Here is a 22,958-nt window from a genome sequence, read left to right on the forward strand (position 1 = left end):
GCAAAAGAAGCCAAGCAACGATGCTACGCTATCAAAACTGCAGCCTTTACTGCGCCTGCGCAGTGCTCCCTAGAGGGCTTTTGGCCTCCTCGCAATGACGTCCCGCCACAGGACCTTCTTTTTCCCGTCATGCACCAGTGCCTCTCGCGATCCGAGGAAGAAGTACTCCTTGCGTGGCGACGTACAACGCCGCCATCTTGGGCAGACAGATCATGTGACTCCCAACCGTCGTCTCCTCGACCTCCTCTTTGCCCCTCCCAACGGGCAGAAAAGGGGAAAAAAAAAGATGGGCCTAGATCAGCTTTCGAGCCTGAATCGACAACCGTGGAACTGCTCCACCTGCGGAGGAACGAAGCGATCGTGGAATCCGACACGGGGCTTTTCCGCGATGAGACGCTGGAGAACATGCGCGCCTCCATCTTTTTTTTTTTTTATCTCCTCGCCTCCTTTTCCCTCCCCCTTCTTTATTTCCAGGATCCAACCAGCCTTGACGCGCTACCACGTGATCCGGCCGGCGAGACCACCTGACCGCGCCGCGGGGGTGTGAGCAGCATTTCCAGCGTCGCGCGCGTGCGCCTTCAGGCCCACTTCCCCCCTATGCCTTCTGCTTGGCGGGGATTAAAAAAAAAAAAAAAAAAGCCCGCTACGGTCACGTGGGCCTGGTTCGCCCGGCAACAGGAGGGAAGCGCGAGCCTGCCTAGGGGCGGTCACGTGGGGCGGCGCCAACTTCGCTGCGGCTGCCGCTTGCATCGAGTTCCTTCGCGCAGGCGCGCCTCCTCCCTTTCGTCTCTTCCCCCCCTCCGCCCGCGGGAGGTAGGGCGCGAGCGGAGGGCGCGCGGGCCAAGATGGCGGCGGCGAGTTAGAAAGCGGCGGACGGCGCGACGGCTGCTGAGGCGACGGCCGCGGGGAGGAAGCAGCGGCGGCGGCTGCGGCGAGGGCGGAGGAAGAAGAAGAGGAGGAGGGGAACGGCGACGAGGAAGGTTCTCGACGGCGTCCTCCCGACACGGCCAGAGTGAGTCCCCCCGCCCGGCTTCGCGCTCCGAGTCGCTGCCGCCTGAGGAGAAGAGCGGCCCGTCCTTTCGCCCTGCGGGGGCTCCGAAGCCGCCTGGCTCTGGCGAGGCGGCGAATCGCGAAGGCGGCGTCCCATCAGGCCCAGGGACACGGGAAGGGGGCTTCTCCCAAGAAAGCGGGTCTGAGGGGGTCTTTTTACCGCCTCCCCGGCCGCCCTCAGCCCCGCTGCATGCCTCCCTCGAGCCCGGAGATTCCGGGCGGCTATGCTGCATCTCCAGGAAATAGAAAGAGGCAGCTTTGCTTGGAAATGTTGGGGGAGAAACCCGCCCGGACCCTAATAGAATATCTACCTACCTACCTATCTTTATATACACATACAGTTTAATACACATTAAATGTGTGTGTGTGTGTGTGTGTGTATTTTGACTGTTTAAGAGAGAAAGAGGCAGCCTTGCTTTGAAGCCCTGGTGGCCCCTACTGACATACAGTAGAGATTCTCCCTTATCTATCTATTCAATTTAGACAGACAGACAGACAGACATGTACACATAGAGTTTAATGTATATTAAATAGTGTATTTGTGTATGTGTGTGTGTCTTGACAGTTGAAGAAAGAGGCAGCCCTTGCTTTGAAGCTTTGGGGGGGAGGAAAGTAGGGGGGAGGAATAAGAGGGGGGAGCCTCCCTTCTGGCTCCCATTGACATAGAAAATTTATATATATATATAGACATACACATACAGTACATGCGTATATGCATATATATACACACACATATTCTGTTATATATATGTTTGTATATTGTTGCGAAGTCGTGTCCAACCCATCGCAACCCCATATATATATACATACACATACATAGTGTGCATATATGGTTATGTATGTGAGTATATTGATGATTTAAAGTCAAAGCTGGCTGGAGAGTCCTGCAAAGGGGAGCCAGGACCCCTGCCCTGCCAGGGATCATGGTGTGCACGTGGGGTGGTCCTTCTGCAGCCCTGGGAAACTTCGCATTTGGCCCGCACTGGCAGGGGATACCTTCTTCTCCCAGCCCCTTTTCCCCCCTGCCTTTTTTGTTCCCAGACATGCTGGGTGGAAAGACGCCTGGAGCCATCCAATCTTGATGGGTGGGAAGGCTGAAAAGAATGGATTCCCCCTTTTTTGCTAAACAAGGGGAGGGGGCTGCAGTTTGTTCCTCCTGGCTGGCTCAGGAGAAAGACTATTGTTTCTAAGGCTTTCTCACTATTGGTTACCTTTCTCTAGCCCCAAGGATCTGGTTGCTGCTGCTAACATGATTGGTTTAGTTGATCTGTGGGGCAAATGTGGGGTCTGAGTGTTCACTTAGACCCAACCCTATCCGGAAGTTTATGTTCTACAGCACGTGGTAGGGAAGGCTGTGATCTGATGACCCACCTAGGGAGATTTATAAGTTTATTTTCTCTTTTACTATGTTCTATTACACATCAGAGTCTTCAGGCCTCTGTGACATGATTTGGGATTATCATTGATTAGATTTTACATCCTGGTAAGGACATTTGAGAAGATCTCAGACAAACAGTCTGCCTATCTAGTTGATTCTACGGTCATTAAATTCTTTCTCCAGGCAAAGGCTGTGTTGGTCGTATTGATTGATGCATAATTTTCTATCATTCTGTTTTGGAAACTGATATCTGTGTCTCACAAAACAAATGCTAATTGTTTGGAAACTAATTCAGCTGAAAGCCTTGAATACCAGTGCAAACTTAAAATGCCAGACAGAATCTTTTGTTTTGATAGCAGGCATGGTTAATGAGCGCTCATTCATAATTCTTGAAGGCCTCCAGATTAGCAACACAGGGCAGTTTGAACTTTGAGTTGCTACGTGTCTTTGTGTTTGATTTTTGTTTCATACAACCCATTAAAAAATCTGTATGTTGTGTCAAGCTTGAAAATGAATCCTCAACAAGTTGGTGGAATCTGGGATTGTCACTGCAGGGAGATAATCAAAGAAGCTTAAACTGTAAATTGGAATGTGTATGTTGCTTTCTAGTAGTACAGATTATGGTTCCTGTTTTTTTTTTAAAAAAAATCCTGGAAACTAATGGGCCGAAAACAGGGGCTTCCTGTCTTCTTGGGTGACTACAGAGAAAAGGGACTAAACTTACTGTGAAAAGTTACCATAAAAAAGGCTCTACTCCAGCAGAGTATTTAGCTACAATGTTATGTGATGCTTCTAGTAGCAGTCATGTCAGAAGAAAAATTTGCCTAGGAAAAAAATAACTAAAGCAGAAGGCAGATGGGCAGCTCCTAGATATGCTAAACAAATAAAAATAAAATACCTTTAGTGGGGTGGCTAGTGGACGCCTGAGTGTTAAAAGGCAATCCAGGTTTGTGGAATTTTTATGGTAAGGGGTTATCTGCCCTTAGTACTGTCAAGCTCTGCTCCTGTCTGTGTTTTGCTCTGAAGATTAATGGGATATTTTGTATTTTGGATTCATGGTTTATTTACAAAGAAGATTGCTCTTTCTGGGGAAACAGAAAGCCTCGCACCATAACTGTAAATGTAAGTAGGTTCCGCCATGTGAAAGCCGAGTTTTCAACAGTCCAATCTTCAGTCTATTTTTTGATGTATCTCCAACTGAACTCATAGGAGTTCTTATAAGGAGGTACTACAGTAGAAGGGCAATTTACGTTGGCATTTAGCGAAACTATTGCTCTTAAGAGAATAACTTGGAAAAGGGATTTAACAATAACAGAGCAGGAAAGGAACCTTGAAGGTCTTCTAGTCCAATCTCCTGCTCAAGCAGGAAACACACATTTCGGACAAACGGTTGTCGAATCTGATTTTCATTCAGCCTTCTTAATACAACGATCACTTTCTGTCAAATGTTTCAGATGTTCCTGAACTAAGTTGCGGCAGCTTTTAAGGAAGTGAAGAGAAATAATGGCCTGTAGTAGAAGCAGATGTCCCGGCTGAAAAAGCTTATTTATAATTTGCTCTGTTTCAGAAATGGTGGAACCAGGACAAGATCTTTTGCTTACAGCTTTAAGTGAAAGTGGAATTAGCCCAAATGACTTGTTTGATATCGATTCTCCAGATATGGGCCTCGCAACTCCACCTCCAGCTATTCAGCAGGTTGGAAAGCCTTTCTACAATTTTGTGTTTGTCACGGTCTAGTAGCATTTGAGTTACTTTTATTTCCCTGAAATAACATAATTATAAAGTTGATTACTTTATATACATTACCCGTAAATGGAAAACCTTCATTCTCAGATTTCCTGGAACTTGTAAAATTGATACTGCTGTGTGCCTGCATCTGCTTGACTTCTGTTGGAATAAGGAATAAACTTTTTCAGACTATATTCTGCTGGCCCATTTAAAACATTGCATTGACTTTATATCACATTAATCCCCTTGCCGGGTTTGTCCTCTAAGAATGTTACATGTTGCATTGCTGTTCCTTTTGTCAGTTGCAAAATATAAGCCTCCGATGTGCTATTTGATGCAGATTGAGTTCTGTGTAAGGAATACCAGAACCATGACTGAGTTCAGACAATACAAGAAGCCACACCAAATATGCTTGGCCAGACCCTCCTTTAAGATGTGAACTAGGGATTATGGCCACAGTGCACCTACTTACTAGTTTGTGTGTAAAACTTGCTTAACCAGAGACAAAGGTCTAGCAGCTGTATTCACACAGGGCTTAACGTCAACCCTGATAGTGTGTTTTCGTTGTGCCTAACATCCAGTTTGTTTGCTTCCTTCATGTTGCAGTTTATTGTTTGAATATTAAAAACTGGTTTAGCTAGGTGAAGGATGCTCTGGCAGTGCAAATGCCTACTATTTGATCTGTTCAGCAAGGTATTTAACAGTGATAAGCTACAATTCAGACGATCTGCATGGTTTGGTTCAATCATTCAGATTTTGTACATCCATGTAAACTTTAAAATATGTACCTTTGTGCATATATTGCAATATACATACACAGCATTTTCCACTAAATACATCTGAAGTAAAGGAAGCATGTTGCATTAAACAAACACCAATAGCACCAATCTAACATTACTGTTAATTCTCTTGTAGTCAGTATCTCTTAATGCATTAGAGCTGGATTTGGAATCAGAAGCATCAGTAGCTGCCTCTTCTCCTATAGTACTGAGCATCAGAGTAAGGAAAACAGATTTTTAAATAGTTACATTGAAGATTACAATGTACATCTCTTGAAGTACAAATAAAAATAGGGGCATTTGTTCCTTGAATAAATGCACAAGTTTACGTTTACAGCAGAGTTACCCTCAAAAATAACATCTTATGTTTGTTGGTTTATTTTTTAAAAAAAAAACTTTTAAAATATTTTGAATCAGTTGATACTTAGAGAAGGTTTCCAAGCCATTTATATCGAATCTGTAAAACGAAACCTACCTCTCTCCTGTGGGACATCATTCCACCTGAAGTCAGGTCAGCATCATCCTATTGGCATTTAGAATACTTGCCCAAACCTGCCTGTTTTAGAAAGGTTGTTTTGATCGGAAGGATATTCCTCAGCATGGTTGATGTGGCCTCGATGTTGCATTGTGTGATGTTCGTCCACGGTTTTAATCCTGTGTGCTGTATTGGATAGCCTGTCACAATTGAAGCAACTTCCACGCTTAAGTTAGAAAGAACAAATGCTGGGCAGTTGTCTGGTTATCCGGCCACCACAAGGACGAGTTTCTCTTGTTCCTTTAGCAACCACCCTCCACCACAACCTTTGTCCTGAATCAAATCAACCAGCTCCCAACCCTGGGGACGACCATCGTCATGACAAAGACAACCCCTGTGACCAGTACCAGGCAGACCATCACCGTGGCAAAGATTATACAAACCAGCACCACCACCCGGCCCTCGGTGACAGTGCCGGTGGCACGGAACACCCTCACCACCCCCGTGCCCAAGGACCAGATCCAGCTGAAAGATCTCCTCAAAAACAACAGTCTTAATGAACTGATGAAACTGAAGCCCCCGTCCAACATCGCTCCGCCTGTGGCAACTGCGGCAAGTAAGTAGGGGAGTCGTCTGAATGGACGTTGGCAGGCAGGGTGGGAGGATCCCCACGGTCACGTGATCAGAATTCACATGCTTGGCAACTGGTTCACATTTATGACGGTTGCGGAGTCCCGGGGTCACACGATCTCCTTTTGCGATCTTCTGACAAACAATTGGGAAAGCCAGATTTCACTTAATAACCGTGGCCAGAAAGGACGTAGAATGGGACAAAACTCACTTAACAAATGTCTAGCTTGGCAACAGAAATTTTGGGTTTAATTGTGGTTGTAAGTCGAGGACTACCTGTACTAGGAATTCTTTAGCCCCGGGCTGTGCAACCTTAGCTATCTAATCACCCAACCCATACTATAACAAGTGCTATCCTCAAATTATTCATTTAGGTAGAGAAAAAGAAAGCCAAGATGGCTGGATCTCATAATAAATGTATTGAGGTCCCAAATGTTGCCTTTTTTACAGACATAATTCTTGTGTCCCCAAACGTGGTAAACACCACTAAGCTTGGTAAGATCACTTCCATTGTTAAAACTGGATGTAGAGTTTCCTTTCTCTCACCCCCCCCCCCAGTGGGAAATTCAGTGTAATTTTTGTCTAACTTTGATGCTTTTGCACTCCTACTCATCTGCACTGTGGTGTTTGGGTGAATAAAAAGTTTGCCTCTCATTTACACCAGCTTAGAGAATGCTTTATTGCATCATAGATATTTTTCTTAATATTGAATCCTTTGGGACGTTTTCCTTTCAGCCGATCTGAGTAATGGTACTGTTAAAAAGGAGACTTCAACTAAAGAAGTCACAAGAATATGGGTAAATGATCTGAAAATGAGGAGCTTCTCTCCCACCATGGTAAGTGCAGCCCTAAATTTGTATTTCTATTGCTCTATTTGCTTTTATTCTTTTACAGGACTTACACGGTTGCTTTTCTCCTGCTACAACAGAACTTTATTCTTAAAATCTGAAATCCTGGATTTTGATCCACTTTACTATTGCATAGACTGATTGCTTTTTCATCCTTGGTTTTGTGTATTTGACCATGATATTGCAAGCTCTTTTGGGGACAAAATCTTTAGAGGTTTGCATAGACATGCTGTTTATCAATCAGCTTCCTGTTCGGCCTTTTTTACATACAAATACAATATACGAAGCCATTTCAGACAAACGTTTCTTGGCTTCGAAGCAACATAGTAGAGCTGTGAACTTGGGTAACTGGATTATACAAGACCCTCCCCTCCCCCGGTAGGTATTTCAAAATCTCTTCTGGATAAAAACAACTGGCATCAGAAGAGGAGTGCCTTAAAGGTAGCATTCTGAAAGTCAGTGGGAAGAAGGCCGGGAGGTTCCACGTTCCACATTCGTGTGGGTCTGTTCACTCTTGAACGTGGCTGCTTTGTGTGCGACATAGTGCAACACCCACTGATGTTTCCTGCAGAAAGTGCCCGTCACGAAAGAGGAAGAAGAACCCGAGGAAGAGGATGAAGAAGAAATGGGCCACGCAGAGACATACGCCGAATATATGCCCATAAAATGTACGCCTGCTACTTCTTTTTAGCAAAATTAAAATACCTGAATATCCAAGGTGGAGGAAACACCACCTTAACCCCCTGCTTTTTCTCCCACAGTAAAAATCGGCTTGCGCCATCCTGACCCGGTAGTAGAAACCAGCTCCCTTTCCAGCGTGACCCCTCCTGAAGTATGGTACAAATCTTCGATTCCGGAGGAGAGCATTGACAGCGGTTGGCTGTCAGCCTTGCAGCTTGAAGCAATTACTTACGCAGCACAGGTATTGCTACAAAATTTGTGCCTGTCTAGAAGTCCACTAAAGTTGAGCCCGAAGACAGTTCTTGTCACAGATATTATGACGGGTTTTCTGTAAAAGCAGTCTTTCTCACAACTAAAATACTGCACTTAATCAGAAAAATGGCCTAGATCAGGGGTTCTCAACCCTTGATCCTCAGATCCTGGGGGGGGGGCACAGTGTGGTCATGGGGGCCACAACGGCTTTGAAGAAATTTTATAATTTAAATCTTGAGTTAAGCCTTGGGAGTCTATGCCCGTGGACCGCGGCCACAAAAGGTGTTTAAAGAGGGTCCGTGGTGAAGGAAAGGTTGAGAGCCACTGGCCTAAATAATTAATCTATAGAACACTTATTCCATTCTCAGGAAGCAAAGTATTTCAAAATGTAACCTGTAACTTATATATTACTTCTTGAATTCTTCATAGTTTACAAAATTGATTACATATTTCCTTTGTACGTGTACCATAGTATTAAGTGCTCCTTTTAAAAATTTTGACTTGCTCTTATCCATGTACTCCATGCCATGCACTAAACAGATAAATTCTGTAACTTCCCCACAGCAACATTTTAAAAATTTTGACTTGCTCTTATCCATGTACTCCATGCCATGCACTAAACAGATAAATTCTGTAACTTCCCCACAGCAACATGAGACATTCCTACCAAACGGAGACCGAGCTGGCTTTTTAATAGGTGATGGTGCCGGTGTAGGAAAAGGAAGAACCATCGCTGGCATCATTTATGAAAACTATCTCTTGGGTAGAAAAAGGGCAGTATGGTAAGTCTTATACTCTGGCATCAGGCTCAGTGGGATATTGTCCTTTTTGTCATTTGTCTTCATGGTGGGTCTGTTGCCCTTGCTGTCTTCCAGGTTTAGTGTTTCAAACGATCTGAAATATGATGCCGAAAGGGACTTGAGAGATATTGGTGCCAAAAACATTTTGGTCCATTCATTAAACAAGGTGTGGAAATATTTTACTATGTACAATTGAAGCAAAAAACACACACACATACATTAGGTACGCTTGTGTGAGATGCATGCCCAGTGAACCTATCGTTGTTGCTTTCTGGGTGGCTTGCGCTGTGTTGGGAAGTAGTGCAACAATTGCTTGGTCACAAATTATTTTTCGGATTAATCATTGCAGTAGGCATGTTGCATGTTTTGGAGGTCATAATGGGGAGGGGGTGTTTCAAATCCTCAGTGATTGAAACGTGGAATTAAATTATGTGGAATAGTGATGTATTTCTGCATTCTCCCCTCATGTGAAACATTAAATTACATTTGCCTTTATTGGAAGGTTTTACAAAAGGAAACCACTTGCTAGAATTTCTCCATATTGAGCATATATTTATAATATCTCATTGGACAAATGAGCTACCAAGATGAATGGATCCTGTGATACATAAGACAGTCTTTCTCAGTGTAATGAAACCTCAGTTGGAGTCCATCAGCTTTCTGATCTATTTGAGTGCCAGGCGCAATAAAATCAGAAAAAATTTTTTTTTTAAGATGTAGCTTTTAAAGCTATTTGGAGTTTAGTTAGGAAGTTAATGTGTACACATTTGTAATAGAACAGAATATCTTTTATACCTTTGATCTTGTTTCTGCTTTAGTTCAAATATGGAAAAATTTCCTCCAAGCATAATGGAAGTGTGAAAAAGGGGGTCATCTTTGCCACTTATTCTTCACTTATTGGGGAAAGTCAGTCTGGAGGAAAATATAAAACCAGGCTGAAGCAGCTGCTTCATTGGTGCGGAAACGACTTTGATGGCGTGGTATCCTTTCCAGTTGCTAGATTGGGGGGGAATATCCCTCCTATTAAATTAGCTTCTTTTAATCAGTGTCAGATACTCTTTTATAAGTTGCATTTTTCAATTCCAAGGCTATGAAAAGTTTGAAAGCAGATAATGCTTCCAGATAGAGTGGCGATCTAGATAAAGTAATTATGTTTTCAGAAGTATGGGTTTCAGCTCCCAGAATTCTCAACAATGCCCATGCTGGCTGGAGAATTCTGGGCATCGACGTTCATATGTCAGGAAGTTGCCACAGTTGGAAAACATTGCTAAGTTTTATATCTAGCCTCGTTAATTCTCGGACGGTTGTGCTGATCATTAAGTCACCATGTTTGCCTGGAATAGTTTGTTGAAACTTTTGTTAACATTCCTTACTTACAGCTAAAAGGTTTATTGTTCAGTATTGCTAAAATTAATTGATCAATATATATATTAGCTATTAACAATTCCTGGCTTCCATTGACTGGAATGTTTGCCATGCAACTTTATACATGTGTGTACGTAAAATGTCTGTTTCTTAACCACGTCCTCAGATAGTGTTTGACGAATGCCACAAGGCAAAAAACCTTTGCCCAGTTGGCTCTTCAAAACCAACTAAGACCGGCTTGGCTGTTCTGGAGCTGCAGAACAAGCTTCCAAAGGCCAGAGTTATTTATGCTAGTGCCACAGGTAAGGACCGTTTGCATCCTTTGAACGTGGAGTGGATTTCAATCCTGTTTTCAAAGGGAAAAAAGCACGGATAATTTCCTTTTTAATTTTTTTTCCCTTTCAGGTGCATCAGAGCCCCGGAACATGGCGTATATGAACCGCCTTGGGATTTGGGGCGAAGGGACCCCGTTTAGGGAATTCAGCGATTTTATCCAAGCAGTTGAAAGAAGGTGCTTTTGTAGGTCTTGGCTGGCGTTGAGTAAAATGGGAGGCGCCACCGTCAGGCTTTTCGCGCAGCTTTTCCCAAAGTTCCAGTTAGGTCCCTGTGAGAATAATCTCCCTTTAAAAATGGTCTTTTTTTCTTTCAATCTTCAGAGGTGTGGGTGCCATGGAAATAGTTGCTATGGATATGAAGCTAAGAGGAATGTACATAGCCCGGCAGCTGAGCTTCTCAGGGGTCACCTTCAAAATAGATGAAGTTCATCTTTCTCAGCACTACATCAAAATGTATAATAAATCTGTGAAAATGGTAAGCCTTCAAAAGGGAGAAGTTGGCGGTTCAAGACGCTTTGAGAAAGATCGTAGTATTAACTCATTGCGATAGAAACACCATTGAATCTTTGGAACAGTGTAAAAATGAACAGGACAGCGTGAAATCAGTTCCATTAACCATACTTGGGTCTTGATCAGATTTTCTGCATCCCAGAGGGGCTTAGAAGTTCAGGAGTCTTGCAGGGTTTCTAGATGCCCAGAGAATGCAATTATTAAGCATGAATAGCAAACCCGGACTTCCTCCATTCCAAGGAATTTATTCTGTAAATCTTACGCAACGTTATTGCAGCAAGAGGCAGATGTAGTCATGCCTAAGCCACATTGACATTGGTGGAACAGAAACACATTTTCTAAGCTAAAACCTGACATTTCAGTAGCTTGGTCTATAAAAACAGTTTCCCTGTTACTGAAAAACAACCAATTCCTGAGCTGCAGAACATACAAGTCAGCAAAGTTTCATTATGTTATCTATTTTCTTAGAAAACTACGACCCAAAATTTAAGAACTAGGCTTGAAGAACCGGTAGTCTGTTTGTCTCTGGAAATTCTCAATCACGATTGTCCCAAAGATGCTTTTTCAAAAAGGCAACTGGACTTTCTTGGTGTTTTCCTTCACTTCAGAACTGACCTGAAGAAGCTTCTTGGACGAGAAGCGAAACGTTTTCAATGAAAACAAAAAAGTCCAGTTACCTTTTCAAATAAGCGCCTTGGGGCGAGCAGTCAGTTTAGTCCGGCATCCTGTCCTCTCATTTTATATTACTGATCATTTTAGGTTGCCCGAGTGAATTTTATGCCTGAAAACTCTGCTTCCCTTTTTCAGTGGGTAAGTGCCAGGGAGAAATTCCAACAGGCCGCTGACCTCATTGACGCCGAACAGCGCATGAAGAAGTCCATGTGGGGCCAGTTCTGGTCTGCTCACCAGAGATTTTTTAAATACCTCTGCATTGCATCCAAAGTCAAAAGAGTGGTGCAGCTGGCCCGGGAAGAGATCAAGAACGGCAAGGTGGGTTGAGGTGCTGGAATGACTGGTGATGCCTCCGTCCTCCGTGTTCAGAAGATCTCAAGACCTCACCCGTGTTTTCCTTCTTCCAGTGCGTGGTCATTGGGCTGCAGTCCACCGGAGAAGCCAGAACCTTAGAAGCTTTGGAAGAAGGTGGCGGGGAACTGAATGACTTTGTCTCCACAGCGAAGTAAGCCCCTTGTCGGCCCCGCGGGCTTGGGGGAAATGATGGCTTTTCAAATTCTTCCAAAATTCAGAGTGGTAGCCTGGAAATATTGGGTGGGGCACAATATTAGCTGTGTCTTATTAGCTGTGCTGTAGTTCAAAAGTGTGTGGCTTCCATTCTTACCTCTAAACCAATGTTTTTCAAAGTATGCTGCCTGGGGGATTCTGGGAATTGAGGTCCACACATTTTAAAAGTTGCCAAGTTTGAACAACACTGCTCTTAAACAATCAGTTATTTCATTGTCCACCCATTTTTTTAAAGTTCCTGAATGGTTTTATAGCGAATGTGCGTGGTGTTAGATTGGGCAAAGTGGTGCCATGCATCCCTTTGAGATAAAATGAAAACTCTGCTTCTTTCTTGGGAAGCCAGCAGAGTCCCCCTTTTTGACTTAGAGGAATATGCTAAACCAATGAGTCATATTTCCCCAGAAACATGACTTGGGTTTGTGCTAAAATACTGTTGTTGTTTTTTCCTCTCCTAACTTTACAGGGGGGTGTTTCAGTCCCTCATTGAGAAACATTTCCCAGCTCCTGACCGGAAGAAGCTTTTTAGCTTGCTGGGAATTGACCTGTCTGTCCAGAGTAACAACAGCTCTCCTCGAGACAGTCCTTGCAAGGAGGATAAAGTAAAAAAGCGCAAAGGTAACACGGAGCCCGTTAAATGTTATCTTTATTTGGAACCCTGGGTCACTTTCTTTCTTTCTTTCTGCCAACCGACCCCAAAGAACTGAGGTGCCCCTTTCTAATGTCGCTTCTTTACTTTTGCTTAACCCAAAAAAGGGGAAGAAATAACGAGAGAGATCAAGAAAGCCCGTAAGACCGGGGGTCTCGCCGGGAGCAGCTCTGACGAAAGCTTCAGCGAGTCGGAGAACGAGGAGAGCGACAATGAGAGTTCCCGGTTTTTAAGTTCTGGAGATGACGACGACTTCAACCCCTTTAGAGATGAATCTAGTGAAGATGATGAGGATGGTGAGATAATTTGGGGGGGGGGGTTTGTCATCTTTTATCACTTTAGATTGGGCATGATTTCAGCCTTCGGGGTAAAGCTGGCGAGGTTTTGCTTGCCCACTTTGGTCTTTTCCTCCCTCTCAGACCCTTGGCTAATCCGGAAAGAACACAAGAAAAATAAAGAGAAGAAAAAGAAGAAAAGCATAGACCCCGATTCTATTCAGAGTGCCTTATTAGCATCTGGTCTCGGATCCAAAAGGCCAAGTTCGCTCTCCTCCACAGCCGTGACCTCTTCTACAAATATCTCCGGTATGTTACTCTGTTTTGGATGTCAGGGTGTTTCTGCCTGGCAAGGAAGCGGCAGTTGTAAAGTCTGCAAATGAAACTCAGAAGACATCTGGCTGCACTTTTTCTAACTAGCCAATTTTATTAAAAAGGCTTATCCTTCCTTTTCTTAAAAAGGCTTATCCCTCTTCATAAAATGTGTCCCCTCCCCCCCCCAAAATGGTACCAACCTCTCCTGAATTTAGGATTCCATGGATTAACCTGGCATTCCTTCTACGAGTCTAAAAAACCCCCTCTTTTTTGTCCCTGTTTTGGCACTTCCCAGCACCAAACACCAACACCAACACCAGCTACGTGACGAGTCAGGATGCCGTGGAAAGGGCCCAGCAGATGAAAAGAGAATTGCTGGATAAACTGGAGAAGCTCTCCGAGGATCTTCCTCCTAACACACTGGACGAGCTCATAGATGAACTGGGAGGTCCTGAGAACGTGGCCGAGGTGGGTGGCTTGGATGATCCAGGAAAGAAGGTTTTTAGTGAAACTGTTAACAAGGAGGGAACCCTTCGTTGTATAGGGCAGGGGTAGGCAACCTTGGCTCTTTTATGACTCGTGGACTTCAACTTCAGCTGGCTCAGGAATTGTGGGAGTTGAAGTCCACGAGTCATAAAAGAGCCAAGGTTGTCTACCCCTGGTATAGAGAGTTGTAAGAATAGGGGGTTGCAGCACAAGAGGCCAGACATAAAAACAGCTTGTCATTTGCAAAACTTTGAAAGGTCAGCCCTGAGTTTCTTCTCAAAACAGCTTTGAGGAATATTTGACAGGTCTTTAGACTATTTCAAGGGCTTAACGCTTGATGTAGCAAGCTAAAATGACTCGTTGTCCCGAAGATGACAGGTCGCAAAGGAAGAGTCGTGAGCAACGACGACGGCAGCATTTCGTACGAGTCCAGGTCCGAACTTGATGTTCCTGTGGAAATCCTGAATATTACTGAGAAGCAAAGATTCATGGATGGAGATAAGGTAACTTTTTCTTGTTGCAGTGTCTAAATATTTACATTTTCAGCAAGTTAAAAAAGTGCTCTGGACTGTAACATTTCTTTCAAAATTAACAGTATCCAAATGTAACTCTCTGCTTTTTTTAAAAAAGTTAAAACTGTTCACGTAATAATGCAGTCCCTGCTTGGAATTAGTTTGTGTGAAGACAGGTGTGTCTCGATAAAACATTTGCAGAAGCTTCTTAGATAATGGAGGGGAAAAAAATTCCTAACTGGCTAAAGAAAAGGTGATGTGGTATGTTTTTCATCTAACTTAAATATAACACGTTACCTTTCCATGACAAAGATCCAAAGTTTGCATTTTTAAATCAATTTCTTTCCTTGCTTCACCTTGACCTCTTCTGTCTTGCAGAATATCGCCATCATCTCTGAAGCCGCCAGCTCAGGCATATCTTTGCAAGCAGATCGAAGGGCCAAAAATCAGAGAAGGAGGGTACATATGACGCTGGAGTTGCCATGGAGTGCCGATCGGGCAATTCAGCAGTTTGGTGAGTAGCTTGAGGCTGGCTGAATGTGGGAACGGAGCTTCCAGCTCCAGTGTAGTGCAATTCTACTACGAGGTCTTCAAGCTGACAAACATCTCTATAGGCTTTCAGATTGAAACATGCCTTGATAGACAAAACCTTGGGCCCCACACTGGACATTAGTAGAAGTCAATTTGGTGGTCAGGTGACGAAATAAACTTTTCCAGATTTACTTATGTCCCCAAATTGCCAGACACAATCCTGTATGTATCACCAAAATGGCTTGTCAGTTGATTTAAGAATCCAGTATTAAGTTTGTGTCCGCATCACAGACAGTAAACATTTCTACCCGTACAAGTTGAATCATTCCATCCGGTGAACTTTATTCAGAATGAGTTCCAGATATTGTCACAAGAGAAAAAAACAAAGAAAAAGGAACGTGGATTGTGATAGGATGGCTGATAAGCTCCTGTAATTTTTACGTGTATTTGTATTTTTGTTTCGTTCTAGCTTTTTTTTTTTTTTAGAGTCCAAAGTAGCGGGGGGTCGAGCTGTCTATGTAAATCTATTTAAATAAAATAAGGTGCATCCCCTAGACATGTGAGATTGGGGAGATGGGGGGGGCGATGCTGTGTTGACACCAGCAAACAAAATTTGCCTTTTTCTTAATCTCCAGGACGAACTCACCGGTCCAATCAAGTGACTGCCCCAGAGTACGTTTTCCTAATTTCTGAATTGGCAGGAGAACAGAGATTCGCCTCAATTGTTGCCAAACGGCTGGAGAGCTTGGTAAGTCATTTGCTGTGAATTGCTTCAGATAGATAATTAATTCTATCCGACCAGATTTTGAAAAAAGGTGATCCCTGTTATTTTGAAAAGGGTAGGAAACGTCTGTCTCTCGTTTTGTAAGTCAATTTGTTGTTGTTTTTAAACAGGGAGCTCTCACTCATGGAGATAGAAGAGCAACAGAAACTAGAGATTTGAGCAGATTCAACTTTGACAATAAGGTAGAAATTGCAGTCCTTTCCCACTGTTGATTCATTGCCGTTTCTACTCCTTTTTTCTTTCTCCCTTGAAATCCATATATACATACTTGCATATGTATTTACATGTCATTCTCTGAATATACATTTATATATAAAAAGGCGGGGCGGGATATTACAATAGTAATACAGATACAGGAATTCTGTATTGCAAAGGCAATTGTTTGTTTTTTTCCCCTCTTAAATTAGTACGGCCGAAATGCCTTGGAAATAGTCATGAAGTCCATTGTGAATTTGGATTCCCCGTTAGTCTCTCCGCCAGCAGATTATCCAGGAGAGTTTTTTAAAGGTACGTTTTGTGTTTTTTTCCGGTCATTGAAATAAAACTCAGAGAAAGCCCTCTTGAATTGAGATTGAATTGCTTCTTTATACATACCTCCAAAAAGTGCAACTAAGTTCCCTTCGCAGTATCTGGGATGATTGTTGACTCTTATTTTTAGCTAAACAAACATTCATTTTTGATCGTGACATTCCAGTCATTTAATGATTCGGTATTTGGGTGGAAGATTTTGCCATCTCTTTCAGCTGATGATTTTCTTTTAGAAGAAAATCTTTTTGAAATTGGGATTGTGATTTATACACCTACTTGTGCGCCCAAGGGCTGTCTTGTAGAGCTGTAGTTGATCTCTCTCTTTTGTTTCTAGATGTTAGACAAGGTTTGATAGGTGTCGGCCTAATTAATGTTGAAGACCGCTCTGGAATTCTCACTCTTGACAAAGGTATTTGCTTTGGCATGCTTGGCAACTTCTGCCAGGAAGGACTTCTTTGTTAGTGACACGTAGCTCAGCTTTGGGATTATTTTATTTGGGCTATTTGGAATTGGATATGTCTAATTTAATGAAAGGGCCGGACAAGAAAGAATGGATGAAACTAATCAAAGAGAGAAGCAACCTTGGAATTAAGAAGAAACTTCCTAACAGTGAGAACAATTAATAGTGGAATGACTTCCCTCCAGAAACTGTGGGTGCTCCACAGTTAAAAAGTGGAGGTTTTTAAGAAGAGATTGGACAGCCATTTGTCTGAAATGGAAGGGGGCTCCTGCTTGAGCAGGGGGTTGGACTAGAAGACCTCCAAGGCCCCTTCCAACTCTTGTCATTCTGTTATTCCTGTTGCTCAGCATGATGGGCGGGGATGGGAACGAACCCTGCCTCTTTTCTCACTAACGTCACTTCATTTCTCTCCCTTTTAGATTATAACAATATTGGGAAATTCCTGAACCGGATTCTGGGCATGGAAGTCCACCAACAGAACGCTCTCTTCCAGTATTTCTCAGACACGCTAAACGGCGTCATCCAGAATGCGAAGAAGAACGGGAGATACGACATGGGCATATTAGGTAAGGCGGCGTTTTCAGGGTGGACCGTACAGGTAGTCCTTGACTTACGACCACAATGGAGCCCAAAATTTCTGTTGCTAAGTGAGTCAGTCATGAAGTGAATTTTGCCCCACTTCATGAACTTTCTTGATACAGCTGTTAAGTGAATCTATCTTCCTGGTTTTCCCTTCCGTAGCCTTTATTACGCATTAACCTAAACCGCTTTGTTGCATAAACCACTTTCAGTGGAGCCGCGTCTGATTGTCTCAAGCTTTCATCCTTTCCCTATCTGTGGAGATTGAATTCCTGTGTTCATTTTTATGCCTGGTACATCAAATAAAGGTAGTCCTCGAGTTACAACAGTTCATTTTGTAACTCATCACTTGAAGTTAACAACGGCACTTAAAAAAGGGACTTACGACTTTCATGTGACTGTTGCGGTTCAGATACTTGGCAACTGACTCATATTTATGACCGTTGGGTCTTGTGACCTTCTGACCAGCAAAGCCACGTTCACTTAACAGCCGTGTGACTCACTGTGGCAAGAAAGGTTGTAAAATGGGGCAAAACTCACTTAACAAGTGTCTCACTTTGCAATGGAAATTTTGGGGTCCTTTGTCCAAAATATTCGGGGACTACCTGAATATCTTGTCAGATGCTGATCTCTTTCTTTCTTGTGCCCCCCCCCCCCCCAGATCTGGGATCGGGAGATGAAAAAGTGAGGAAAGCAGATGCTAAAAAATTCCTAACCCCAGGCTATTCCACCTCCGGACACGTCGAACTGTACACTGTAAGTTGTTGGACGGGCAAGTCAGCTTGGGGGGAGCGGCTGAAATCCCTCCCTGGTGGCCTTTATTCACAAGAGCGTGGAGTTGGCAGTCAAGCATGGTTTCCCATCTGGCCTTCTAGATAAGCGTGGAGAGAGGGATGTCCTGGGAGGAAGCAACGAAGATCTGGAGTGAGCAGCGCGGACCAGACGACGGGTTTTATTTATCGCTTCAGGTGAGGCTCCGGTTGGAAGGTCGGGCGTAAGCTTTTCAGGGGGCAGGACTGGAAAGCGTTCCTCGGAATCTTACTACTTACTTACTATCTGTATTGGAAATGAGGATTCAGTTCAAGCAACATTTCTCAAGCTTGGCAGCTTGACGATATATAGAGTTTCGACTCCCAGAATTCCCCGACGAACCAAATCGATCCAGGTTTCCAATCTCAAAAGTTTGTCTTTTCCGCTGAGTTTCTGCAGCTTCAGTAAGCAGACTGTCAATAAAATTTTGTGCAAGAAAGTACTTTTGACTTTTGTACTCGGTCTGGGTTTATTGAATGAGTAATTTAGGAATGATCTCAACAGTATCTCCTGGGAGGTACAAACTGCATTTTCCTTTCTATATTCATTTTTTTTCCCTTGCCTTTTCTTGAACAGATACGAAATAGTAAGAAAACTGCCATCCTCATGAAAGAGGTGAACCCCAAAAAGAAGCTTTTCCTGGTCCATAGGCCAAATACCGGAAAACAGTTGAAACTGGAAACCTATGCAGAAATAAAGAAAAAATATAAAAAGGTGAGTTACTTTGATAAAACTGCCTTCTCAACCATATGCGCATGTAACTGTTTTGCTTGACTGCAGATTTAATTTGCCCCGACTGAAACACAAACAAGGCTTGCTCTTAATAAGGTTCAACTCCTACATGTAACATTAGACAAGTATTTCTCAGCTTCAGCAACTTTAAGTTATGTGGATTTCGACCTCCAGAATTCCTCAGCTGGCTGGGGAACGCTGGGAGTTGAAATCCACGAATCTTTGAGGTTGAGATCATGGTTTAGCATTGCTTCTAAATGAATTTACAGCCAGATCTGACTATTGATAACTGCTGCGCATAATTCCAGGTATCCTCTGACGACGCTGTGACTCACTGGGTCGAACAATACACCTCATCGGCAGACACATGCACACATGCTTACTGGTAAGTTTTGGGGTGACGGTCTTCAAAACAGTGGGACTGCTGTCAAAAAATGGATTTCAGTGGGACTTGCCAACCAAATTAAAATATCCAGATGGAAGTTTTGTAGCTTAGGATTGAACTGTGGGCTCCTTGGTGCTCTTTGAGCTTGGTGGTTTTCTTGCAGACGTTTCATGACCCAACTAGGTAATACCAGTGCTAGGAGGAAGTGGGGTTTACTTTCTGTTTATGTACAAGGGGGTTGCCCTCTCCATGTGGGTGGGAGTGTTCTTTGTGGTTCCTTGATTAGCCTGTGGTTGACTGAGTTGGTAGTTTCTTGATTGAGGTTTAAACAGAGAGCAAGCCCCACTTCCTTCTAGCACTGATAATGCTACCTAGTTGGATCATGAAATGTCTGCAAGAAAACAACCAAGCTCAGAGAGCACCAAGGGCCGCACGGAAGGAATGACTTTGTGGCCCTGGCTTTCTCCTCATTCGATCTGAGGATTTACGGGTTGGTGGACTTCATCATTTTGTTGTTGATTCCTCTTTCAGGAGAGGCAACTGCAAAAAGGCAGGTCTTGGTCTCGTCTGCGAGGTTGGCTTGCGCTGCCGGACCTATTACGTCCTCTGCGGTTCTGTCCTGAGCGTTTGGACAAAAGTGGAAGGGGTCCTGGCCTCGGTGAGCGGCACAAATGTCAAAATGCAGATTGTTCGGTTGCGGACGGAGGATGGCCAGAGAATTGTAGGCAAGTATGGGCAATCAATACCAACGTTCTTGTGTCTGCACAAATATCTTTGCTTACTCGGCCTTCCCAATCTTAGCCGTCTCCCTGCATTGTCTGTTTCCTGTGTTTGAACTTGCTACCACTTCCCCCCCCCCCCGAGTGTGGGTGGGGAATGATGAAACCCTTTGAGCCAAGTCCCCCCCCATTTTTTCTGCTCAACTTTTGCAAATTGGAAACAAACAAGCATGATACAAAATCTTTATTTTTTTTTTCTTCAGAGAAACTACACCAATGTTTTTGAAGCTCAACAACTTTTTAAGATGTATAAACTTCAACTCCCAGAATTCCCCAGCCAGCTTGGGTGGGTTTCAACTCCCAGAAGTGGGAGTTTCTGGCTGAGGAGTGCTGCCATCTTAATCAAAAACACTGCCCTGTACAAGGGCTAAGATCTTAAACGATGGAAAACAGACCAAAGGTGGCAGCCTAACCAACAAATGTTGGTTTATGAAGCAGGGCAGAGCCTCATTGTGCAGCTCCTTGACCTCAGTGACCTCACCAGCCCCTAAATTGTGTTGCAGGCTTGATCATTCCAGCAAACTGTGTGTCTCCCCTTGTCAACCTCCTGTCGACGTCCGATCAGTCGCAACAGCTGGCTGTGCAGCAGCAACAAATATGGCAACAGCACCATCCGCAGAGCATCGCCAATTTCAACAGCGCATGAGACAGATCCATGTGGTATTTTGGCTCGACCACCCCTTAAGCGTCGGCGCTTTCAGTTTTTATTTCTTTTGGGGTTCCCCCCTCCTTCCCCCCCCCTCTTTTTTTTCTTTGAATTATCAGGGACAGATTCCAAAGAGTTAGCTTTCAGTTCCATCATGCTGTCTTAAAACTCAGCGGAAGAGGCACGGAAGAGTGGTCAAACTGAAAGCCCAGCCTTGCTTTACGGCGGTCATATCATCATCATCTTTTTTTTTTTTTTTATTTCTCCGGGGCTTTTGTACCCCTGCTTAGTACACATCTACACATCCATCTACTTAAGTGACAAGTGCACCCAGTCCAATTTGGAAGAAGCTTGAAGACGTCCCTATTCCTGCTGTCCCTTCATTTGCTTCTTTGGCGCTCAGGGTTGAATGCAGGAACATGGGGGCCATGCTGCGGGAGATGTCCTACTTGGAAACTGTATATATATGTATGTGTAGATATATATATATATATATAAATATTGGCCACAACAGAGGTCCCAAATTATATTAAAAAAAGTATGTTTTATTTAAAGAAGCAGCATGAAAACCTCGATGTTCGTAACCTGCGTTTAAGGCGGCATCAACTTTGGGCGACGCATGTTTCAATGCACGGAAAGCCAGCGGCGGGCGAAAGAAAGGGACTGCCTCAATGTAGCTGCAAGGATTGGATTTTGATTTTTTTTCCCTCTTCAAATGGTGTCTGCCCCCGTGATTGTATTTTTTCTGGAGTTCTTCCACAGGTTATATATTTCAATCTTCCCTGGGACTTAATCCCCCCCCCCTTTTCCTTTTTTTCTTTTTGGGCTTTGCGTATCTGTGTGCGTGTACAATGAAACCATCAATTTTTTTAAGAAAGAAATTCCTTTTTTTTAAAAAAAAAAGATTTATGGTGTTCTTAATGCTTTGAAAAGGGCCTTCCCAACCCCTCTTCTCTCTCCAAAATTTCTTTTATTTTTCAGGAAACTAAAACACAAATTTTATTTCCAATTCCCACTGCAGCCCCCTTTTTAAATTTTTTTTGTTGGTTTTTGTTGTTAAATACTTGAGCTGTAGACTAGATGCGGGGGAGGGGGCAGCTTATCATGAGGGTTCTGGCTTCTGTGCTGGGTGGTGTTTTTTTTTTCCCTGTTTTTAATTTTTTGTTGCCCCATAACTTAAATGCTCCCTGTTTTACGTCTGTAAGACATTGTAGAGTTTATTCTGGAACTGTTTAAAAACTGTATATGTACAAAATGTGAATAGTCACTTATCTAAGAATATGGGTAAGTTTTTTTTTGTTTTGCCTATAATAGTAGATGTTTATAAGTGAAGGACAATGTTTGTCATATTTCTTGCTTGCACAGGTTGCACTATGAAACATTTGAGATTGTATAAACCTGTCCATCCCCACCCTGCAAGGTATGCCGAGATCTTGCAGGTATCAAATTAAAAGAAAAGAGAAAAAAAAAAAAGAAAGAAAGAAAAACTACTGTTCTAACCAGCTTCGGAGTCCTGTGTTTTGGTTGATGGTGACCCTGTGGGATCCTCGTATTGTAAGAATCGCCGAGTGGTTTTTGCCAGGCGAGGCTTCGGCGGGCCTGGAGCCCTTCACCCAGAAGGAGGGTCCCCGTTGAGACTCTGCTTGATCTGCCTTCTCTCCTCCCCCTCCCAATTCTGTCTTGGAGATGCCACGGCTGTTTCTGTCTGCTCTGCTTGCCTGTTGCCAGTCACGAGCGGCGCTTAGAATCCGTTCCTCGTATCCAAAGGGAAAAAGGGTTGGGGTATTCTCAGCTTGGGTGACGAGAATTACATCCGTACATTTGGGGAACGTCAACCTTGTTCGGCTGCGAGGGAATTTATTTGCTCCGTTTTGAATGCAGAAAGCCTTAGCTTCTTTCCCTTTTATTTATATACAGCCCTTCCACAGATTCCCAGGCCGGCTTACGAAAAGCTTAACGTTCACAATAAAAAGAAAAGAAATTACATGGTCCGAGAACTGTGTGGCTTTTTCCCTTCAGAGTCCTATATTCTCCTAAAGGACTAGACTTGGGGGGCTTCCAACTCACAGAATTGTCCAGCCAGCATGGCCGGCAGGGGGATTCTGGGAGTTGAAGTCCCCGAGTCTTAAAAGTTGCCAAGGTTGGACCCTCCTGGACTAGACCAATTTCACCCTACTTTTTGTTACCAAGAGATCCCGATTAAATGTTTATTAATCGTGGTCTGGCAGCAGCAAGCAATAATAATAATAATACACAATTCAAAGATTCAAATAATCTGCAATTCAAATATTAGCCGGGGGCCTTGATGTCGGCATTCCACCCAGGAATCCTGAGACATGGAGTTCTTAGATAAATAGGAGCTGCTTGATTAAAGAAAGGCTATTTGGGAGAAGTTGCTTTTCGTCCAATTAATAGAGAAA

General features: G+C 43.5%; 1 protein-coding gene across 2 annotated transcripts; it reads left to right on the plus strand.

The window, feature by feature from the left end:
- Positions 1-449: 449 nt before the first annotated feature.
- Positions 450-22,529, plus strand: SBNO1 (strawberry notch homolog 1). 2 transcript variants are annotated; one of them, XM_039362590.1, is made up of 32 exons: positions 450-1,012; positions 3,996-4,123; positions 5,717-6,026; positions 6,776-6,876; positions 7,460-7,556; positions 7,650-7,810; positions 8,470-8,603; positions 8,697-8,787; positions 9,440-9,601; positions 10,153-10,288; positions 10,392-10,497; positions 10,643-10,796; positions 11,639-11,821; positions 11,911-12,008; positions 12,534-12,685; positions 12,824-13,012; positions 13,136-13,300; positions 13,602-13,774; positions 14,164-14,295; positions 14,683-14,818; positions 15,471-15,583; positions 15,730-15,801; positions 16,027-16,126; positions 16,482-16,556; positions 17,027-17,173; positions 17,848-17,942; positions 18,062-18,154; positions 18,573-18,710; positions 19,037-19,113; positions 19,645-19,838; positions 20,396-20,552; positions 21,904-22,529. In XM_039362590.1, exons 1-31 carry the CDS (start codon positions 598-600, stop codon positions 20,536-20,538), a joined length of 4,470 nt encoding a protein of 1,489 aa, XP_039218524.1. In that variant the 5' UTR covers positions 450-597; the 3' UTR covers positions 20,539-20,552; positions 21,904-22,529. The 2 variants fall into 2 exon arrangements, with proteins under 2 accessions (XP_039218524.1, XP_039218523.1); XM_039362589.1 differs by having other exon boundaries at positions 20,396-22,529.
- The last annotated feature ends 429 nt before the right edge of the window (positions 22,530-22,958 follow it).

Source organism: Crotalus tigris, unplaced genomic scaffold (genome assembly GCF_016545835.1).
Source record: "Crotalus tigris isolate CLP2741 ecotype Arizona unplaced genomic scaffold, ASM1654583v1 scf7180000019478.12717781048:2074007, whole genome shotgun sequence".
Taxonomy (NCBI): Eukaryota; Metazoa; Chordata; class Lepidosauria; order Squamata; family Viperidae; genus Crotalus; species Crotalus tigris.

Coding starts and splice junctions, on each gene's coding strand:
- SBNO1 (XM_039362589.1), top strand. CDS start 598: ATGCCTTCTGCTTGGCGGGGATTAAAAAAAAAAAAAAAAAAGCCCGCT. Junction 11,822..11,910: donor AAGAGATCAAGAACGGCAAG/GTGGGTTGAGGT, acceptor TCCTTCTTCCAG/TGCGTGGTCATTGGGCTGCA. Junction 17,943..18,061: donor GACACGTCGAACTGTACACT/GTAAGTTGTTGG, acceptor CTGGCCTTCTAG/ATAAGCGTGGAGAGAGGGAT.